Here is a 20,226-nt window from a genome sequence, read left to right as displayed (position 1 = left end):
ACATGTTCATTTTCATTTTCCTTTATTTAACCTCGAAAGATCAATTGAGGGGTGACCCTCTTTTACAATGACATCGAGTTGATTACAGATACACAATATGCAATGAAAATACACAACAAGCTTACGGAGAGACAACAATTAAAACATTCAGATCAATTGAATGAAGCAGAACAATAGCCTAATTAAAACAGTTACAAGTGGAGTGGGGCTGATTCAAAATAATAAGTTTTAATTGGTTAACAGTTATGAGTGTATTTATTTTAATTTGATGTTGTAGGCTGTTCCAGGAGTCAGGGGCACTGTGGCTAAAAGCAGTTTTACCAAGCTCAGACCGGGCGTATGGAACGTATAATATGAGCATGTCAGTTGAGCGGGTTTGATAAAGTGTGAAATGTGTGTTGCACCTGTAGCCACACCCACCAGTGATGTCAGCGGGTCCTGCAGTCCACCTATACATCACTGCAGCAAGGTTAGCAGAAACCACTTGACGGGCAGCAAAAAAACAAGAATTTTCAGGTGGTGTTAAGTTACTACTTTATTTAAATTCTTCAAATAGTTTTGTATAAGGCATAACATAAGTATTATGTTCACATCAAAGGGAAGTACAGTACAAACTATGCATGTAATGGTGCAAAATACGTTTTCAGCTCCCAGGAATGAATTAACTGTAGCCCTTAGAAATCAAAACCCTGCTTTGAATCCACTTTGTCATCTCTTTAATTCACTCAACATTTCATGTACACTGCGATTCATTAATTTTTGAAGGCATTGCTCCTGTGCTTTGATTCTACTCACACAGACACACACACACAGACACACACACACACACACACACACACACACACACACACACACACACACACACACACACACACACACACCAGGTTTTTTTTTGTCTTCTCTCCCAACCATAGCACCAAACGCCCCACGGATGTCTTTGACCCTTCTGCCACCAGTGAAGTGGAAGTGAATGATGCTGTAACCAAAGCGCTGACAGAGTAAATGGAGCTGAAAGTCTTTTAGCTGCAAAGTGTAGAGCCTCTGTGTTACATTGCCACCACTCTAAACTATGTACGTCTAAATACTCTGGCTTGTATTGAAAAATTAGGCTACTTTAAATGTTAAATAAACACCAAATGACTAACAGGCCTTTGGCAGCAAAATATTTTTTTTTATTTGTATAGAGTATGAATTTGTTCTCATATAAGTGAGACTTTTTTTTCTACTTTTTTTTCATCTACCTGCCCTGTCAGTACTTTCGCCGAAGACTTTTCATAAACATGCAGCAGACGTGCCGCTCTGTGGAAACCGTCAAAGATCAGTGACCCAGCTCCTGTATCAAAGCGGCATTTTTTCTTTTTTTTGCGACTGGTGAAACCAATCTGTTGTGATTGCGATGGAGCAGAGCGGAGCACAGTTTTTTTTGTCTCCGCTCACTGTCTCAATCACGTTTTGAAATGCCACACAAGCCAAGTGTGTGGGCAGATTAACAAAAGAAAAACCTGAAGACATGTGTGATAGCTGAATTTGCATTTGTACAATGTTTCTAGTTACCAAGCTTATTTAAAAAAAAAATTATAGTATTACAAGAAAGCTGTTGCACATGATTTCCAATAGCGCTAATGATTATACGATCTCCATTTTCATGTTCCTGTTGTGCATTTTATCCTTTTTATGAGGAACAAGAGAACTGCAATTATGCTCCCAATTTTGTATAATTTCCTTCAGTATTACACTGTTAAATTGAAAACATTCTAATAAAGAAGATCTGGTAGTGATTTAAGATATAAATGGTGGTGTAATAATAAGATAATCGAACAAGTATCGACAAGGTCTTACTATACGATACACATCACGATACATGGCTCACGATATGATATATCACGATACATTGCAATACGATGCATATGCCTATATACAGTATTGCCATATTCAACATAGGTCATTGAAAATATAAAAACAAAGCTGAAATACAAGTTAAATTCAAATTCAAAACCCGGCAGTTTGAGGCAACTAGCTGTTCACAACCCGTTTAAAACCTGTATTTTCTTTCTCTGAAATATCGATTTTTTTGGAGCTGACAATACGGTACAGATGTCATGAAAATAAATATCACGATATATTGCCGTATCGATATTTTTAGCACAGCCTTAGTTTGAAATGTATTTTGGTTATAACAAACCAACTTATATGTATCCACACTGTTATTGTACCATGCTGAGTTTGCTCATTCCGAATACGCCTGTGCATATTCTCTTGAGCCATGCCCTAGCCACTGTGTTATGCTACTGTCAATTTAGGAGCATCAGTGAGCCTTTGTCTACAGCAATAACAGCTGTGTGTATGAGAGAGTGAGTGGAGCCCAGAGTCTGCACACGGCAGCCCTACACCAGCTGCTTTCACTGATTAGTTCCTCCTCTCTGGTTGAAGATCTTGCTAATCAATGTGATGAGTGTCCAACACAGCCAGACAGACAGACTTTTATGTACTGTAACAGTTGGCTTGATTGTACACATGATGTCAAGCAAAAAAACTGTTGGAATATTTGATGGGAATTTTTAGTACTTCGGTTAATCTTAAAATAACTATTGGTCGATATTGGGAAGAGCCTTATTTTGAATGCAAACTTTTTGTCTTTTTCAGGTGTGCACAGGGGGACATCGTCACACACACAGCATGGCTAAACCGCTCCAGTATACTGTATGCCGGAGAGGACAAATGGTCGGTGGATCCCAGAGTAAGTCTGGTGACCCTTAATCAAGATGAGTTTACCATCAAGATTGAGAACGTGGACTTCTCAGATGAGGGTCAGTACGTGTGCGCAGTCCAGACAAGCAGTCGACCGAGAACCACCTCAGTGCACATCCTCGTTCAAGGTAACACACTACATACATACTGTACAAACATGCATACATACATACATACATACATACATACATACATACATACATACATACATACATACATACATACATACATACATACATACATACATACATACATACATACATACATACATACATACATACATACATACATACATACATACATACATACATACATACATACATACATACATACTTATGTACGGCTACTACTTCTATTGCAGCTACTTCTAGTATACTAAATGACAATAAATAAAAATCTTATTAATCTGCTACCACCAATTAATCTATATCTGGTAGATTCACATGGCAGGCGTCTCGAATAACATTGTTAAAAAAGAAAAAAAAAGAAGAAAACTGCACATCCAAACTCTCTGATGGACATGCTAGTCTGTGATAATATACTCATAAACAACATCAGCATCTCCCAACACAGACAGACAGACAGACACTTTATTACTGACAATCAGCAACATCCACGTTTTGTAGAATTTGAGAAACACAATAACATACTTACACACACAGGCAAAACCCCACTGAAAGGGCCATACAAATACAAATGAAATCACAAGTCTATATGAGCTAAGCATCAAAATCTTGTGGATTTTCATAGTGTCGGCTGCAAAATAATGACCTTAATGCTGAATTAACAGGTGGGTTGCTTCAGCATAACTATTCTCAAAACTTCACAATAGAATTATAAGGTTAGCCTAGCGTTAACACTAGTAGAGCATCACCTGGTAAAATACTATGTGTGTTTGATTGATGGTTGTGTTATGACTCAGCACCAGCACATGAGGGCATAAGTGAACAAACCAAAAAAGTTGAAACAGACAACATTTGCTCTCTTTCTTGAATCTCCCCTCCTCATTCACTGCTCCGCCGGAGCAATTAGGGGCTAAATGCCTTGCTCAAGCAGGGGGAGCGGAGTGCGTTCCTCATTCCCCATGTTAAGTGAGGTTAATGGGGAATACCAGATGTTGAGATAGCTTCGGCTAAAATCATGTGTGGAGTTATGATGGGGCGCTTATACTGTATAGAAGCAGTTGCACGGGGCTGTGTACAAATTGTATAATGGGACGGTTTCATGCTAGGAAATTGCATTTACATACATACTGTATATGTATATTGCAAATGAGTACCAAAAGAAATGATGCAATATATTATAATTCATACCACCAACCCTTTAGTCAAGAGAATAGCCTTTAAACGGGCGGTCACAGATCAGAACAGGACACCAAGGGATTCTATCAGAGGGCAATGAAACAGAAGGCCATTTTAACCACTGACACAATGTCTTTTAACCAACATCAGAGCCTTTTGTTTGCGATGTTGTTCGGCCGCCAAACATTCCACATTCCCTTGCTTCCCAATATATCCTATTCTCATCTGATTACTGGTGTTATTCAAGCCATCTGCAAGATGTTATGCAAGAGACAACAGGGGTGGCATTCATTTAAATGACTATAAATAGAAAACAGTTGCTGAATTTTTAACAGAAGAATATCATTGGACACACTTATAGAGAGCTTAGTTAAGAATGGCACTTAGTTATGTGTTCAATTCACTACAGTTCCTAATTAGCAACCTTTAATCATTCCCATTAATATGCAATGCAGCAATCAGCACAGGTCACTGGGCCAGGAGTGAGGAGATGCACTTGACTTCAAGCGTTAAGTATGTCACTGAATAGCACTTTGACTAATGCCGACACTACAGTTTAATACTAAGATATCTTCTACTACTAGTTAACACGTACAATCTACATTAGAGGTAGGGACACACATTATGTTAATCCCACGGACAGTCTAACACACACACACACACATACTTTAAATGTTATATTATTAAGACTATTATCTAAAACCCCAACTGTCCTCAAATATTTTTTTTCCCGTCTTCTCAGAACATGTTTCAGATGGCTTTATACCTCTTTTAAAGCAAAACCTTGGAAAATGAGGATTCAAAATATTCGCCACAGTCGTCACAATGACACCTTTTACCGGAGCTTGGAGATGGCTCTGCTGATTATAAATGGACGTCTATTAAGGATGATGGCATTTGAAATGCAGCTTCATATACTCAGTTTAAAAATCAGTCTTCTGTATGCAGTACCAATCAGTCTCTTCTAAGGTTGTGTATATAGACATTGTTTTTGTTGACATTAATCATTCAGCTGACATTCTACGTACCTGCGAACACACATGACACAGTTATTCATTTCAGTGACAGTCACCGTCATTTGGAGTTGTTGCAATGTATATGCGGATTCAATTGCCTTCAAACTCAAGACACTGCCTACATTTCTGTATTATGTATGTATTGAAAGCCATAGGCATGCATTGCTGTCAGTGTCACTTGCAATAAGATAGTGTTGCTGTCATAGTGTGTCAATTAACCAACAGCTTTAATGACATGATCAGTGAAACCAGCTTTATAAGAACAGTGATGTAACGTTTGTTTACTGTATTGGAGAGCCACATGTCTAATTGCAGTAGGATCAACAACCAACTAACACCTTTCAGCCTTAGTGAGACACAATGTGCAATAAAGAAGTGTTTTTTAGAACTCTAGAACGTGGCCCAAAAATCAACTTTGTCTTTTTTCCCTATGTGGCCACATATAAAGACAATGAGAGTTATAAAGGGTTATTATTTGTACAGCCACAAACAGCATCAGCAGTGTTCTGGCTGTTTACTATTTCGGTGTTAAGCTTATAGGGTTCATGACAGGAGTGCCTCACCGGAGTGCAGTGAAATAACATGCAGCGTCCACTGTGTTTACCTGCACAAAATCGCTTGAATTTGACACCAGGATGCTACAGAATAACCAAAAATAAAGGTGGATAGATTTGATCATGGTGGCTTTACGTAACCATGTTTTCGAGTTAAACGTGGAGTAAGTGATTCTGGAGAACACTTGTTGTCAAAATCACTTTTTATCAAAATCCATGAATGTCTCGTCATGGTCCATGACCTGTGTGTACTGTGTGTGCGTTGAACAAAAAGAAAACTGTTGTTAATACACAGCCTAGGCTCTGTATCTAAACAAAGTGTATGTTAGCAAAGAGGGAGGCCCACTGTAGATACCTCAACATGCCCGTTTACAGAGGCTGTGTATTAACACTGATTTTTTTTTTGTCAGTGTACACACACTTTGGACAGGTAGCAGACCGTGAGGAGTTATTCACTGATTTTGGCCAAGAGTGATTTTTTCAAAGCTCTTTCCAGAATCGTTGACTCCGCCTTTAACATGTGGTCTCATGGTAGCTTCTATTTATAGACGGCTGTTGCTACTTTTTTTTATGAAGAGTGCTTATGTGAATTTCAAGGAAAGTGAAATTGAAGTATTACATTTGTTAGGAGGCTTATTTACATCTGGTACGTTAGGGCTGTGTAACTTTAATCTCATTGGCCAGGCAAACAGTGAAGTGTTTATTTAATTCCCTTAAAACTGCAAAAGAAAGCCTACAAAGACACATGGGGATAAACACTGTGAAGGAACAGAACCTGCCTTGATTGAGAATCAAAAATGCCTTGCTGGGAAAGAAAAGGAAGAAGGCTAGCAGACATTTTTACTTTGTATCATATTTTCATATGACATCAGAGTGCTACATCTTTAAAAATGCACCACGACACGTGCACTGGGGGTTTTCCTGGACAGAGCTAGTCAAGGCTGTGTGAAGAAGGTCAAGACTTTTTTTTTCTCCTTCTCATAAATGTATTATGGACTTTCCATGCCAGAGGGTGCACATTACTTATTGGGATGGAAGTAGCCGTTTGACAGACGTTGAAGGCTACCGGCAACCATTGGCCATAATCTATGTATAAACATATATGTACTGTACCCAATAAAATAAACTTAAACTATTAAGTATTAAACCAAAACCTTGAGAATTATTAACTTGCTGTTGCCATGGTAACACACATCGCTTCAGAAAAGAGGGGTTTACCGAGGTAGCCAAGACATACTACAATGTGTGGGGTTACTGTGTGTGTTGCTGCTGCCACTCTCTAGCAAAAACACAAGGAATAAAAGTATCTGCCACCTTACTGAATTTCAACCTCCAGTCCTCCAGTCTTGTAGCAGGTGGTGTAGAAAAGAAAGGCCCTATTCTTTTCACAGCCCACACATTCATCTTGAATATTAAAACACTTGTTTACTGTTGTTTGTGGGCATGGGTCCTTCAAAAAAATGTTTTTTACCACTCTTGTGCAGTAGCTTGAGGCTACACGTTAGTCCAGCCTTTCATTACTGTCATTGCAGATAATCTTCTCAGATTGCACTGCAGACTCCATGTACTGATGCCTGCGGGTTTTCTATCTTTAAAAGCAAATATGTTGTGGACTTATCCACACTATCTACACACTACGAAATCAAGGTACAGGAATGGTCCTAAAAGGGTACACATGCTTTGTCCATTTGTACCTTAGCAGGGGACAGCACTGTACCTTTAATATTGGTACATACAGTATTTGTACCTTCTTGTCTGTACCTCTGAAAGAGCATTTCCATACCCCTAGTGACAAACATTTACCCATTGGAAAGGTACAGTGAAAATGTGAATTCTGCAAGTTTTCTGCATTTCATATGCAGTAAAGCAGTAATCGCCTCACTGTCTTTATTTGAAAAATTACATCTGTAAACTCCAGCGAATCAGACAGATTATATAAATGTGTCTATTATAATCTAAAGATTACTGCTTTATTTCATATGAAATGCTGAAAACTTGCAGAATTCACATTTTCACTGTATCTTTCCAATGGGTAATTTTTTGTCACTAGTGGTACATAAATGTTGTTGAAAGTACAGGCAAGAAGGTACACATACAGTATGTACCAATGTTTAATGTACAGTTGTGTACCCTGCTAAGGTACCACTGGGGGGACAAAGCATTTGTACCCTTTTAGGACGATTCATGTACCTTGATTTGTTAGTGTGTAACGTCACACTCGAATGTGTTTGTAATAATTCAGTATGTTCACTGAAGCACAGAGATGTGATTATAACAAGTGGTGGAAACGCACCAAAGAGATACCACATCTTACAACACATCAACTAACTATATACACACACTGGGGTAATGGCCTATACAGCATCAAATGCATATCCAATATATGGTATTTGTTTTCCTTTATGGATGTGTTTTCTGACCTTGTAAAATGTTGGTTAATTTATCATAAATCATTTATCATTCAAATTATACACATTCTATTAAAACTAATTTAGAACATTTCAATATTTCTAGCACACTGGTAGGATCAGATCTAGTTCTAAGTTGAGCAAAAGCCTTTTTAATGTTGACTTTGACTGAAATTCAGATATTATTGAACCTTCAATGTAAGCTCTATTGACGGCTTCTTTGAAAGTAGTTTCATGATGACTGTCAGCACTGTGCGATTTTGTACACTTCAAAGGACGTGACGGACTCTGCATTTGCCTGTGTCCTGTTTAGAAACATTCTGCATTGGTTGCACTGTGCACTGAATATATGTACTGTGTGTCTAGTGAACAGATGTATATTCATAAAAGCTACAGTATTCTTGTCAATCCTGCTGCCAAATACTCCTGTCAAAGTGTCCGTGCTGTGCTGTCGGCTAAAAATGCCGATCCATATGCACAGTGTGGGCTTCATTCTTACCGTTAATGGTCCTCAATCAATCACTGTAGTCAAATTCTCTCCTCCCTCTATGGGAGTTCGGAGGTCAGGGTCAGCCACAGAGCAGCAGCAGGCCCCCGGAGCTAGATAGAGATTCAGTTTTCACATGAGCGCGTCTAAGCCGGGTGGGTGTTACACAGGGATTTCAACTCCTGTTATCCCGCTGAAAGATGTCTGAGCACTGTACAAGTGAGAAGACTGATATCTCTATTCACCTGATAACCCCCAAGATGTCCAAGCTAGCTGTCATACCATAATACAGTAAAGCTCTCGATCTGGCTCTTATATCTCATAGAATGATGAACATGGGACCTTGTATTCCATGATTGATAGAGAAGTTGTGTCATGTTTACCAATACATACATTGGCTATATGACAAACAATTGGGCGTTTTTTTCTTCCATATACATGTTCAGGTTTGGCTTGGCTCGGTTTGGCTCTGCACATAAGCCCAGCAAGGCGGAGGTTTGCATTTCCTGGTGCTTACTGTATGTGTGGGAATATATTTGACCACCGAATGTGGGCTACGGTGGCACAACTGTTAATAAAACTAATAATAAAATGATGTGCCACCCCGAGTTGATGACTTATAAAAGTACTGCCCTCGTTTGTTGTTTGTAGTGAATAGTTGAACTTAATTTATATGAGCTACAGTCCAAGTTTTTACAGTGATTGAAATGCTAATTTCTGTAAGCGTGTCAAAGGCGTTTTCCATTTTAAATTAGCATAGAGCTAGCGGACTAAGCACCTTTTTTGTACAGCATGGTTATAGCAGTAATGCTAGCTATGCAGGAATGGTTTTGGCTTCAATTATTCAAATATGCTGTGTGTATTGTATGTTGAAATATGGTTTGTATCTTGTGTATCTCAGTTTAACAAAATAGTGTTACATGTTATTGTATGTCTGGCAGAGCAGCGGAGGCTATTTACATGTTGCTAACAGTTCACTGAACAATGATTTGTAAAAATTGTAAATGGAAATGCAAATCAGCAGGGCACGGGTTTGGCTCGGCATGGCCAAAAGTGCCAGTGGAAAAGAGCCAAATGTTTAAATGTGGGTATGTGCAGCAATACTTGATAGAGAGCTTTCTGTTTGCATTGGCAGTCCTGCTTTTAAACATACACTCAAAGCTCTGTAGGAGTTAATTTTGTATAAACCTTTAGACATGTCTAGCTTTGTTCTGGACTTTGACAAACTCCTGAGTAAACTGTAAAGTCACTCACTAAATTTGCCTGTCTGCAGTTTGGTGCTTGTCAGGTAAGAGTACAGTAGTGCATATGCAGCTTTAATTGAAAACATGTGAGAAGACAGTTACACAGTGTTTCTACCATGCCTCAAAAAAAAACTGATGGAAATTTCCTATCAGACAAATTATCAATGGGGTAATGTAGTACAGATTCCTATCAAATTTCAATCTGGAATTGTTTCTAAGACTAAACACCCCATGGTGGGAAATGATTGTGGCATAATAGGGAAATTAGTTATTGTTGATAGATATTGTAAATAGACCAGCGGATTAGACTCTATTACAAGCTACTTCAACCATTAGTGTCCCATTACTGTTATTTGCATCAATATTAATACATATATTTATTATACTCAAGTGTGAACACAGTCAAAACATGAACATTATTTTTTTTTATTCACATTCATATCTTCAGTGTACTTCAAAAACACCCTCTAAATACTAATGCGTTTATCAGATAAGTAATACAAGAATGCTGCCTTCTTTACCCCCTATAGCATTGTTTTGTACCAGCATGTTTGTGTTATCATGCAACAGGATTGCATTATTGCACCATACCACATATTGCTTTTGAACAATGGAACAAGATTCCACCAGCCGCATGATAGATAAACTGTTATTAAAGCAGCCTGCGAGGTGACTCGGGGCATTCTTTGAAGCAACACTCTCTCAGAGATGATGTGAGGTTACACCTCTATTTAAAAAATACATTTTAAATGCTTTATATACAGGCTAAAGAAAACTCATGGCTTCAACACACACACACACACACACACACACACACACACACACACACACACACACACACACACACACACACACACACACACTGTTTTCTTACAGAGAGGCACAGAAAAATGGTTTGGCTAAAGTCATATTCAGTTTTTGAAGTATGTATAGTTGCATTACAAATTTAGAGTACATAGCATAGTATACACAATTATCTTTGTATACACATTCATAATTATTAAGTTTTGATTTAAAATGGTGTTGATGTGATTGCAATGTAGCCAATGAGCATTGCATGAGATACATTTTACATTTTGACTGAAGCCTATATAAACATATCAGTACCAAGTTATATATTGACTATTGTTATTTCAAGATATGTTCACACCATTACAACATATAAACTAATCACATTATCGCCAAAAGCTTTTCTTGATACAACAATAACTTGTCATACTTTTACCATGAACCATTTCAGGTTTGAACACTCTTTTCGTTTGTTGCAAAAGACACATTTGACTTCACACACCGGCTCTCAAGGCCAACAAGGATTATGAAATGACTGGCTGTATTAAGTATTACAATTAACAATATTAACACAACCCAATAGCTTTGTGCTGAATACATCTGAAACTCAACCTCTTGTTTGTATCCAACAAACAGAGGCTTCAGCCTTGGCCTCTTGCACCACCACTAAACAGAAGCTTCACTGACATGCTTGTTGTATGCTTTTGTCATTCATGAAGGGTAAATGGGGATTGAGCCGACATCCAATAAATTATTCATTACAATTTTTCTCACAAACAAGTCTGGTGTGACCAAAAAACTAGTTAAAGCACATGTGACACTCTCATGCGCTTTTAGTTGATGATCCTCAAAATACAGACTTGTGCTTGTTTCTTTGAAATGAAAATAACAAAACGATAGCTTGGACAGATCTGTCAGGAAAAGAGAGTAATTTAAAACAACAACAATATTTATTCAAGGAAATAAGTGTGAGGCATCTAGACAAAACTATTACTGTCATACACAGCCATCAACCGTGTCCTCTGATGTACTGAAACATGTCTTATTTATATGTCTTGAGTCACCCACAGTCATCTTCAGATGGGTTTGAATAATAAGGGATAGTGTCTGAATGTGAGTCTGAACACACTGCGCAACAACAGCCATCATTTAAATGTGTCCATGAAGCTTGTCACATCAGAACTTTAAAGCCTAAGGAAAAACGTACCGTACGAGGAGATATTATATACATGAATTGTTTAATAGATAAACAGATCAAAAAAGTAAGAAAGCAAACAGAGGTGGGCGCCTTTAGCTCAGTTGGTAAGGCGTCCCCCTCCTGGGCCGGGCCCAGCAGCAGACCCGGGAGAGCTGGGAGAGCTGTGGCAGAGAGAACAGGACTTAGCCAGTGACAAAATGCAAACAGAGCTGCAAACAGGTAAGTAAACTAGAGAGCGACTGACTGTGTGAAACAGAGTCTACAATCTGGCAGGGTCTGGAAGGTTAGGCCAGGTTTAAGAAGAGCAGTTGATTGGTGATTGATGGCAGCTATGAATGCTAGTGCCTGACTGCAACACACCTGAACTACAACCCTGCAATTACACCAGACACAGACAAGGGCAAAGGGGAAAAACAACACAGGGGCAAAGAGGCCCAGGCCGGATCATGACATACACCTGACCTGCGTATTACATTTTGATTAGAGAGTACTGACAGTTCGTGTTGGAGGGTTCAAACCTTAATGCAATGCAAACATTCAATGCTAATGTATATAATTTTGCAGAGGAGTGTGGGGTGGGGTGGTGATTGAATAAATACCGACTCTGACTTGTATGCAAAAGACATGATAATGAACTGTAACTATGATCTGTCCCCTTACCTTACCCAGATATTTTTTTTGCCTTAAATAAGTTCCATGAGTTGTACTAGTAACATGGAAGTGAGGAATGGTCTTGAAGTTATCATTTGAGTTACAAAATAATATTCTCATCTAGCAAGGTTTTGCAGAAACCGCTGATAATAACTTTCCTTTTTGGCAATATGGTAGTTCTGCAACAGGAGAAGGGAAGCTTGGCAGAATCCACGGTCCGACTGCGGTAGTTACATCATTCACGCTTTGTGTTTCTCAAGGCAATGCAATGGTGGATTAATAATTTCTTAACAAAATGTTCTTTTGGGGATTGGTTTAATTTTGTTTAACCTCTGGTTCATGGTCTGATATTATTTTTCCATCCCCATTTAATTTCATTTAATTGCCGAATGGTTGGCCAGTATAACACTCTACATTGATTCTGTTGGAGGGCATGGGGGTCAACCTCTCCATGTTGTTACCATTGACATTCACATAATCAGGAAAAGGACATATTGTCTCGGTTCAAAATAACAAGGTTCAACTAGGACCTGGGGAAAGGTGTGTTTAACATATCACTCATTAACATGACAAAGTAAGAAAGGACAATCCTTCATTTACATAATGTAGTTAAAATAGAGTCACTGAATTATGTATAGAGGCAATGTTAATATGTTCGCCACAATTGTGTTTCTTATGTTGAAAAGAAAATGTGACTTATCTACATAAAATTTAACAATAAAAATATCAGTAGGAAAATAATGTACTACTTACAGCACAATTATCCTGGTTTTAACCATTTTCCAAAGTTCACGCATGGTGTTACTTTGAGAAACTGGTGATATGCAGCATATTTATAGATTTCAATACATTATTTTCCCATTCATGTTCTATTATGTGAAGCCAATTCCGAGCTGTTCACAAAATGACCTTCTTTACTATAAACTGTGATGAAATATATACAGTACTTGGAACAAATGGTCAAACAAGTTCTGGAACAGACATAACATCCAGATGAGAATCAGTTTGAACTCCTGTGTAGTTTTGTAATTATAAAAAGGTATGGTCTAATTTTTCTAACGGACTATTTATTTGATCTTTTTAATGGAGCATGTCAGTAGTTTTTCTGTGCGATGTTTCAAAGGGAAAGGGCATAAAAAAAAGGCTGTGACTCACCGATGCAGGTTTACGTAACTGATTGTAACCGCCAGCCGTCTTCACCTTGGAGAAACATTCTAAATGGAGTTGGTGTATCTTTTCAGAACAACATACTCTGAACTATAGATTTATCCTTTGCTTTTTCGGTGGCAATTTGCGCTGTGCTTCTTTTAAAATATGCTATATACTATACTGACAACTGAAGCCGATATTATTTTGTATCTGTTTGTTTTACTTAATCAACAGCACTGGAATGAAATGATAGGTTTGTTCTGTAAAGGTGCACTATGCAGTTTCAGGGGATTTGTTTACATTTGCATCGCCGTCAGTTAGTTAACTTACTCTACATGTAATTCTGAGTATTGAATCATTTCTATCATCATAAATCAGAACAAAATTATTTGTGAGGTACCAAGAACCAAACATAAGACTAGAATATGATTGTAAACAAAACTGTGGGCCCTGCTGCTGTAAACAACGACGGTGAAGCAGTAATTATTCGGGTAGCTTTCTTACTTCAAACAATGTTCTGGGGATCCAATTTTCCCGCGAGGAAACTTAATTTATTCGGTTATGAGAATATATCTTAGAGAATGTTCACTTCTCTGACACACCCAAAGTTAGACAGTGCACCTTTAAAGCTGGTCGTTATTCATGTGGAATGCTTTAGAAAATGGATCTCTTTCTGCTCGGGTTGTGTTATGGGCGAACATTATGAAACTTGAAATTAAAGTTTTTTTTTTTCTTTCCAGAGCTATATTGCTATATTTTATAGGCTCCTGTGGATTGCATATTTTAACCACCTGCTGTACAACTATACACTCTGCCATCCCTCAAATGCTAGCGATAGTTAAGGTGGTTGCCTGAGAGGATCTTTGGCCAATAATTCATTTAGAAGACAGCTTGATTAAGCAGTCCGCCTGGAGAAAAAAAGAGACTGGTGGCAGTAAAATTGCCTAGCTGCTTAGGAATCAATACATTTTCACAGCTCTGGTTTCTCCAGCAGGACAGTGCAAACACAATACCATTCAACGTGCTTTTTAGAATTGATTTAAAATCAATTAACTACTAGTGCAGTATTCATTAGGAACTCTTACCAAGTAAAACTGCGCCGGAAACAAATTAAATTATTCTCAACCCTACCAAAATGGTATTACTTTTATTTTTTTTTGGGGGGGAGACTGCATTATCAGAACTGAATGAGATGTCCATTGCCATGCAAATGTGCTTGCAGTTGTGAACAAGTTATCAGAGCCTAATTTTGGCCATGTGCCGGGTGACGGGAAAAACTAGCAGTACTGTTAATCATTCTTTATCAAGCTCATAGGATTTATTCAAACAACATATTTTTCTTTAGAAGATATATTTCTGCCACCCCTGGCCTGCAGTAGAATCCAGTCATTTTAACAACTGCTGAGGCAAAATGAGCAATGGCAAAGTTGAACAAGTTAAGAGGTGCCAGTTGTCACCAATGTTTTGAGAATAGTTGGTGAACTCCTCCTAACAATCTCCAAACGAGCTCCTATCTTGCAGCTCCCAGCTCCCACCTCACTCACCCGTATTTTACCCTGATTGTATAGGCTACATTTAGCTTGACGTCGCCTCACTTGGTCTAAATTTCAAGCTTGACTCACTCGGTTGAAGAGCTCAAGGGCACTTGAGCTGCTGTGCCAAGGAGGCAGAGTTTTGTTAACTGGAAAAAGAAAATATGTAAGCCTTAAGCCTTTTTAATGATTTTTTTGTCACCTGGAGGCAATGGACTCAGGCTATTAACAGAAAATTGACGTATGACTAACTTGCCCTGGCGATTTTTGCAGCTGACATAGGGAAACATTATAATTCATTTGGAGTTTCACGGTTGTATATCCACATTGCAAACCAAATCGCTCTGTTTCTTTAGCTCTCTGCCAAGCCCCGGGGGAAATCTCATGCTCTTGTAGCTACTGAATGCTCCACTATGTTCACCAGCTAGTCTCTATGTGCTGTTTGCCGCTGAGTAGATTGTGTACAGCGGGTTGTTGTTGTCGTCAAAAATAAATAAAAAATGCTATGAGAGGGGGTGAGAGTGAACCTAGACAAAAGTAAGTTGTGGGCTAGACGGATAAACAAGCTGAAACTCCTGGCTCTAATAGGCATTCTCTGCAGGTTCCTTAACCCTCATCCTACCAAACTATGTAACATTCATGGACTACCAACGGGGTCCCTGGAGACCCCATGCATGAGCTAGTGTTAGAAACAACCATCAGGGAAAAATTGTATGTATTTCTTCTCAAAACATTATTAATAAGCTATGTAATTCATTTAATTTGATGAAAAAAAAAGTGTAATAATTAGAATAGTATATTAGATGAATACACTACTGTGACACAAATTGTACCTTTTATCCCAAGTACAATCCACATTAGCACTTACAAAGCTTATTTAGCATCCCTTGACTCTGGCATCATATAGTTTTAAGCTTTCCAACCCCCAGTGACCACATGATAAGTTAAACCCTGAACTGTACCACACGTATAATTGTGTATGTTGAAACGTCTTTATGAGCCCCAAACGCTTCATAATAGTAGAGTTTGCTATCCAGTTGCATACTTAATTTCCACTGTAGTGAGGCAGGGAAGGACATATCTCACTCTCTCTCTGCTTGTTGGATTCAAACCTCATTAACAACAATATTGACGTGTCCATTGGGAATACCTGTTTATTTCACAGAGTAGTGTGAATTAAAGATGACAGTGATTCCATTGTCATATACATATAATTTCCCTTTATTGATTTGTGTGCTGCATAAGAGGATACTGAGTTCACTTGAGTTTGAAAGAAATCTGTTTTGTTGTAGGGGTATAATTCATATATTTATGTTCAAAAACAATTGCGCTGATGCTGAAGTGCTTGCATTATTAATTTGATTTTTTTTCTACACATCCCTCAGTGGGAAAATAGATGGGGATCCTCTTATAAGTGAATGTGTCTGACACTTTTTTTCTTTGTCGTACCCAATTTGAACTGCACTTCCAAAATAGGATTCATTTCCCCCCTACACACAGACACTCATCTATAATTCCCCGCAGCCAAACAGGCATGACACTTTCACATGTGCAGCAGAATGCCAAAGTTGAGCTTGTGCTGCAAAAGCATTTCCCAGAGGAACTCGCTCCTGAAAATCTCAACCTCTCCCTCGCCCACACTTTTTTTTTTCTTTTACCTGAGAACAGTACACTGAAGGTGTAGTCTGTGTTTACACCAGGAAAAGTTCCCAGAGGCCAATTCATATAGATACAAAACAGACAGGATGATGTACATAAGCCAGAGTTAGCTGTGTGTGCCGATTTCTTAAAAAAAGGCAACCTGGTATAAAATAACAATACAAATAGTAAAAACACAAATAACAGATGATAGATTCCTACCGTACACATATAAAAAAACAATCAAACCATTTATTTTGACTTCATAAGAAATTAATTCAAGCTTGAAACACATGACATTGTTCAGTGTGTGGATATTAATTATCCACTGCCATTCTTCCACAAAACTGTGCAGTACATGTATTCATCCATATTTTCAAATGAATTAATCAAAACCGTTTGTGTGGCATCTGTCACAATGAAAAAACAACAACAAAGCACCGATACAAAATATTCAAACTAAATATTCCTTGACGTCTCTCACTTGCGAGCAGCATCCCAGTCAGAGCTTCTTTTTTTAAGTTAAAAATGTATTCAAGCCAATATAGAATGACATTTGTTATCCAAACTTCAGGTTAGGTTTGGTAAATACTTGATCCATCACTTTTCATAATCATTGTGTCTCCTCTTTAGACTGGTAAATGCCCACTCCTGTCAAACTCGACACACAGGCTTTCTGTCTTAACAACCTCAAAAGGCCATCTGCAATTGTTGCCACGTGCAGAAAGCTTCTTCTCACGACAAGTCAAAACAGCTTGAAGTGTTATATCGTTATAGAATGTTCTTTTTATTTCCCCCTTCACCCTTTGTTAAATATAAATGTGTTGTTTGCGTTCACAGTACCGCCGAAAATCATCAACTTGTCAAGAGACATCGTGGTAAACGAAGGCTCCAACGTCACCCTGATGTGCCAAGCCAGCGGCAAACCAGAGCCTTCCATCAGCTGGAAACTCATCTCGCCTTCAGGTACTTTGTTTGTCTGAAAATAAATTATTATAGTGAGTCACTTATGTCGCCCCCATGAGGTATTCTGAGTAATTACAACAACACTGTCGGCACATATGTATACATGAGAGAAGCTTTTGGTTGATCGTGTATGGATTTCATACCTTCTGCTGTACATCCAGGTTTTTTTCAACAACCGAAACATTTCCTAGGGTGTTCTTAGTATTTTTTTCTGAGCTCCTGTGCCAGTGTCAGGGGGCGATACCAGTTTGTAAACGCTGCCATACTCAGACATACAGAGATAATTTAGTGACGCGAATAGGCTTAATCAACTTTGTGTCAACTCGTTTGGCGATGGCTTTAATGTAACCAACATTTATTTATATACAATAAGTTACGCACTATGGCTTTAATTAGCTACAGATTGTTTGTTCTTTTATGTATCGCATTCCCTGTGCGTTCATCCCTCTGTATTTATCAGTTCATCTCTGACTTTGTATTGACCCTTGGTGGATTTCCCGCTCCACTTATTGCCTATCATTACCTGCTCTCCACATCATCATTACAACCTAATTGTTCAAGGGGAAACAACAAACTGACCCTGCTGATATTGGACTAATCAATTAGGATAATAAGGATGTGTGTAAGTGTGGAATTCGGCCCCTTTGAATGACAGGATTAATGCAGAGAATATTAACACAGTGAATATACAAGCATGCAACGTTAAGTATGCCTAAAATGGGATTAGTTGTGGATGCTCAATGGCATTAATTCCATTATTCCTCACTAAAAGACTGGAGGAAACCAATTGTTGAAACCAAGCTTTTTTATATATATATATTTCAGTGCGTTGCACATCACTTATTCATTACGGATGTTCAAGCATTCATGATGAATTGCATTTAAAAGTCAGAGTTCCTCCTGCTTTCATCTACGCTGTCCCTTTTGATGTGGGAATTGAAATTTTAATATGACACAAGTGTGACTGACCTGTCTGTGAGGAGATAAGCAAGGACGGGAGGCATTAATTGGCTCCTATTTGTGAAATGCGTCATGCTTGTGTGCATACATAATTGTGTGTGCAGTTTCGAAGAGACTGGGACAGTGATTACTGGTGTTTTTAGACTGCTTTATTGTAATGTTTTGGTTTTAAAGGGAGGTGAATAGGGTGACATGTTTAATGTGTTATCGTGAAACTTTGCCAGTTGATTACTTACATTGTTTTTAACATCAATCTTTTCAGAAATAATTGCATAAACTGGTGATGTTATGTTGTGTTACACATTTCGTATAGTTCCGAAAGCTTTTCGACATTGCCTACACTGTGGTTTGAGTGGCATACAGTTTTCTAGTAACCAATACAACTTACTGTGTGAACTGCATGTTTAATGAGTGAGTGTTAGGGGGTATATTGTTCATCTTTGTCTCAGATTTCTAGAGTGCTGCTGAATGCCCAGAATACTAAGTTGAGGATGAAGTTCTTCAGACAGACACAAACATGTAGCACTAGTATACTTGTCATTCTCAAAACAGACTCTAGATAATTACTACCTAATTCCAAATAAAGAGAGACAAAATATATTATAAATACACTTATTCTTTACAATAATGCAACCCCAGCACTATTCTCACCTTTGCCGTTATCTTCTGTTCACAACACAACAGTGTTTCCCCCTAGAATATTTTACAGCAGTTGTTGAATGTCTAAGAACATGCATCACCGGCCTTTATTTACTCACCTATATTCAAAGAACAACAAATTACCTGCACCATTTATTTTAAATGAATTGTTAACTGTGGCTTCCAACTAAAAGTAATGTTCCCAAGCAGTGACATCTGCTACATCATGCATGTAAGCAAAATATGACTTTTTTCACAGTACCACATACTGAGCAGGCAGTCCCGCTTTGACTGATCTTTTCTTTAGGAGATGGATGGTCAGCTCAACCCTGCTGCCTTTTTTGCTGATCCTAACAACCAGTGATTAACCTCTAATGTTAATCACTGGATGTAAACACGGTAGATATTCATGGCAGGTCCAGGTACCGACCTATGAAAGGGCATTGAATATATGACAACCCCCCCCCCCCCCCCACACACACACACACACACTGCTGTATGTTTGGTGTAAAGGGCCAACTTCTGTTGATACCTACTATGTGATGTTATTGTCAAATTATTGTTTGAAATTCATACCATGATCACATTGTGTTATATATTCACACAGCAGATGACAGTGAATCAGAGGGGTGGGGGCTGCTGACTCATTGAGTGGTGGTGATACATTTTATCTCTGGATAATTTTGGCTTGCTGCTTTGTGTGGATAAACAAACCATGCATTTGTGCATTAGAAACCATTGGCTTGCACTGAATTCATTAAGGTGCACTTCACACACTCACTGTATGATATCAGCCTCTAGAAAATTAGCACAATGCAATAACTTGCAATATGTCATGACCTGATAATAATCTAATTTACCCAAACCAACCATCCATAATTCACACTCACTTCATGTACCGACCTGCCAGGAGTGGATAGGTGAGGAAAAAAGCCATGATTTAAGT

At 38.3% G+C, this 20,226-nt stretch overlaps 1 protein-coding gene across 2 annotated transcripts in view; it reads left to right on the top strand.

Annotated features, from left to right (window-relative positions):
* The window catches only part of ntm (neurotrimin), a gene marked incomplete at its 5' end in the record, with an annotated part of 377,639 nt that overhangs the window by 341,553 nt on the left and 15,860 nt on the right, over positions 1-20,226 (top strand). For both annotated transcript variants that reach the window (XM_080041575.1, XM_080041574.1), the window contains 2 exons: positions 2,644-2,876; positions 17,556-17,681. In XM_080041575.1, the coding sequence (XP_079897701.1) occupies positions 2,644-2,876; positions 17,556-17,681 (359 nt within the window). The remainder of the gene's footprint in view (positions 1-2,643; positions 2,877-17,555; positions 17,682-20,226) is intronic.

This window comes from Ammodytes marinus (genome assembly GCF_949987685.1).
Source record: "Ammodytes marinus genome assembly, chromosome: 14".
Classification (NCBI taxonomy): domain Eukaryota; kingdom Metazoa; phylum Chordata; class Actinopteri; order Uranoscopiformes; family Ammodytidae; genus Ammodytes; species Ammodytes marinus.
Note: the sequence above shows the minus strand (reverse complement) of the source record. Positions and strands in the feature narration are given on the sequence as shown.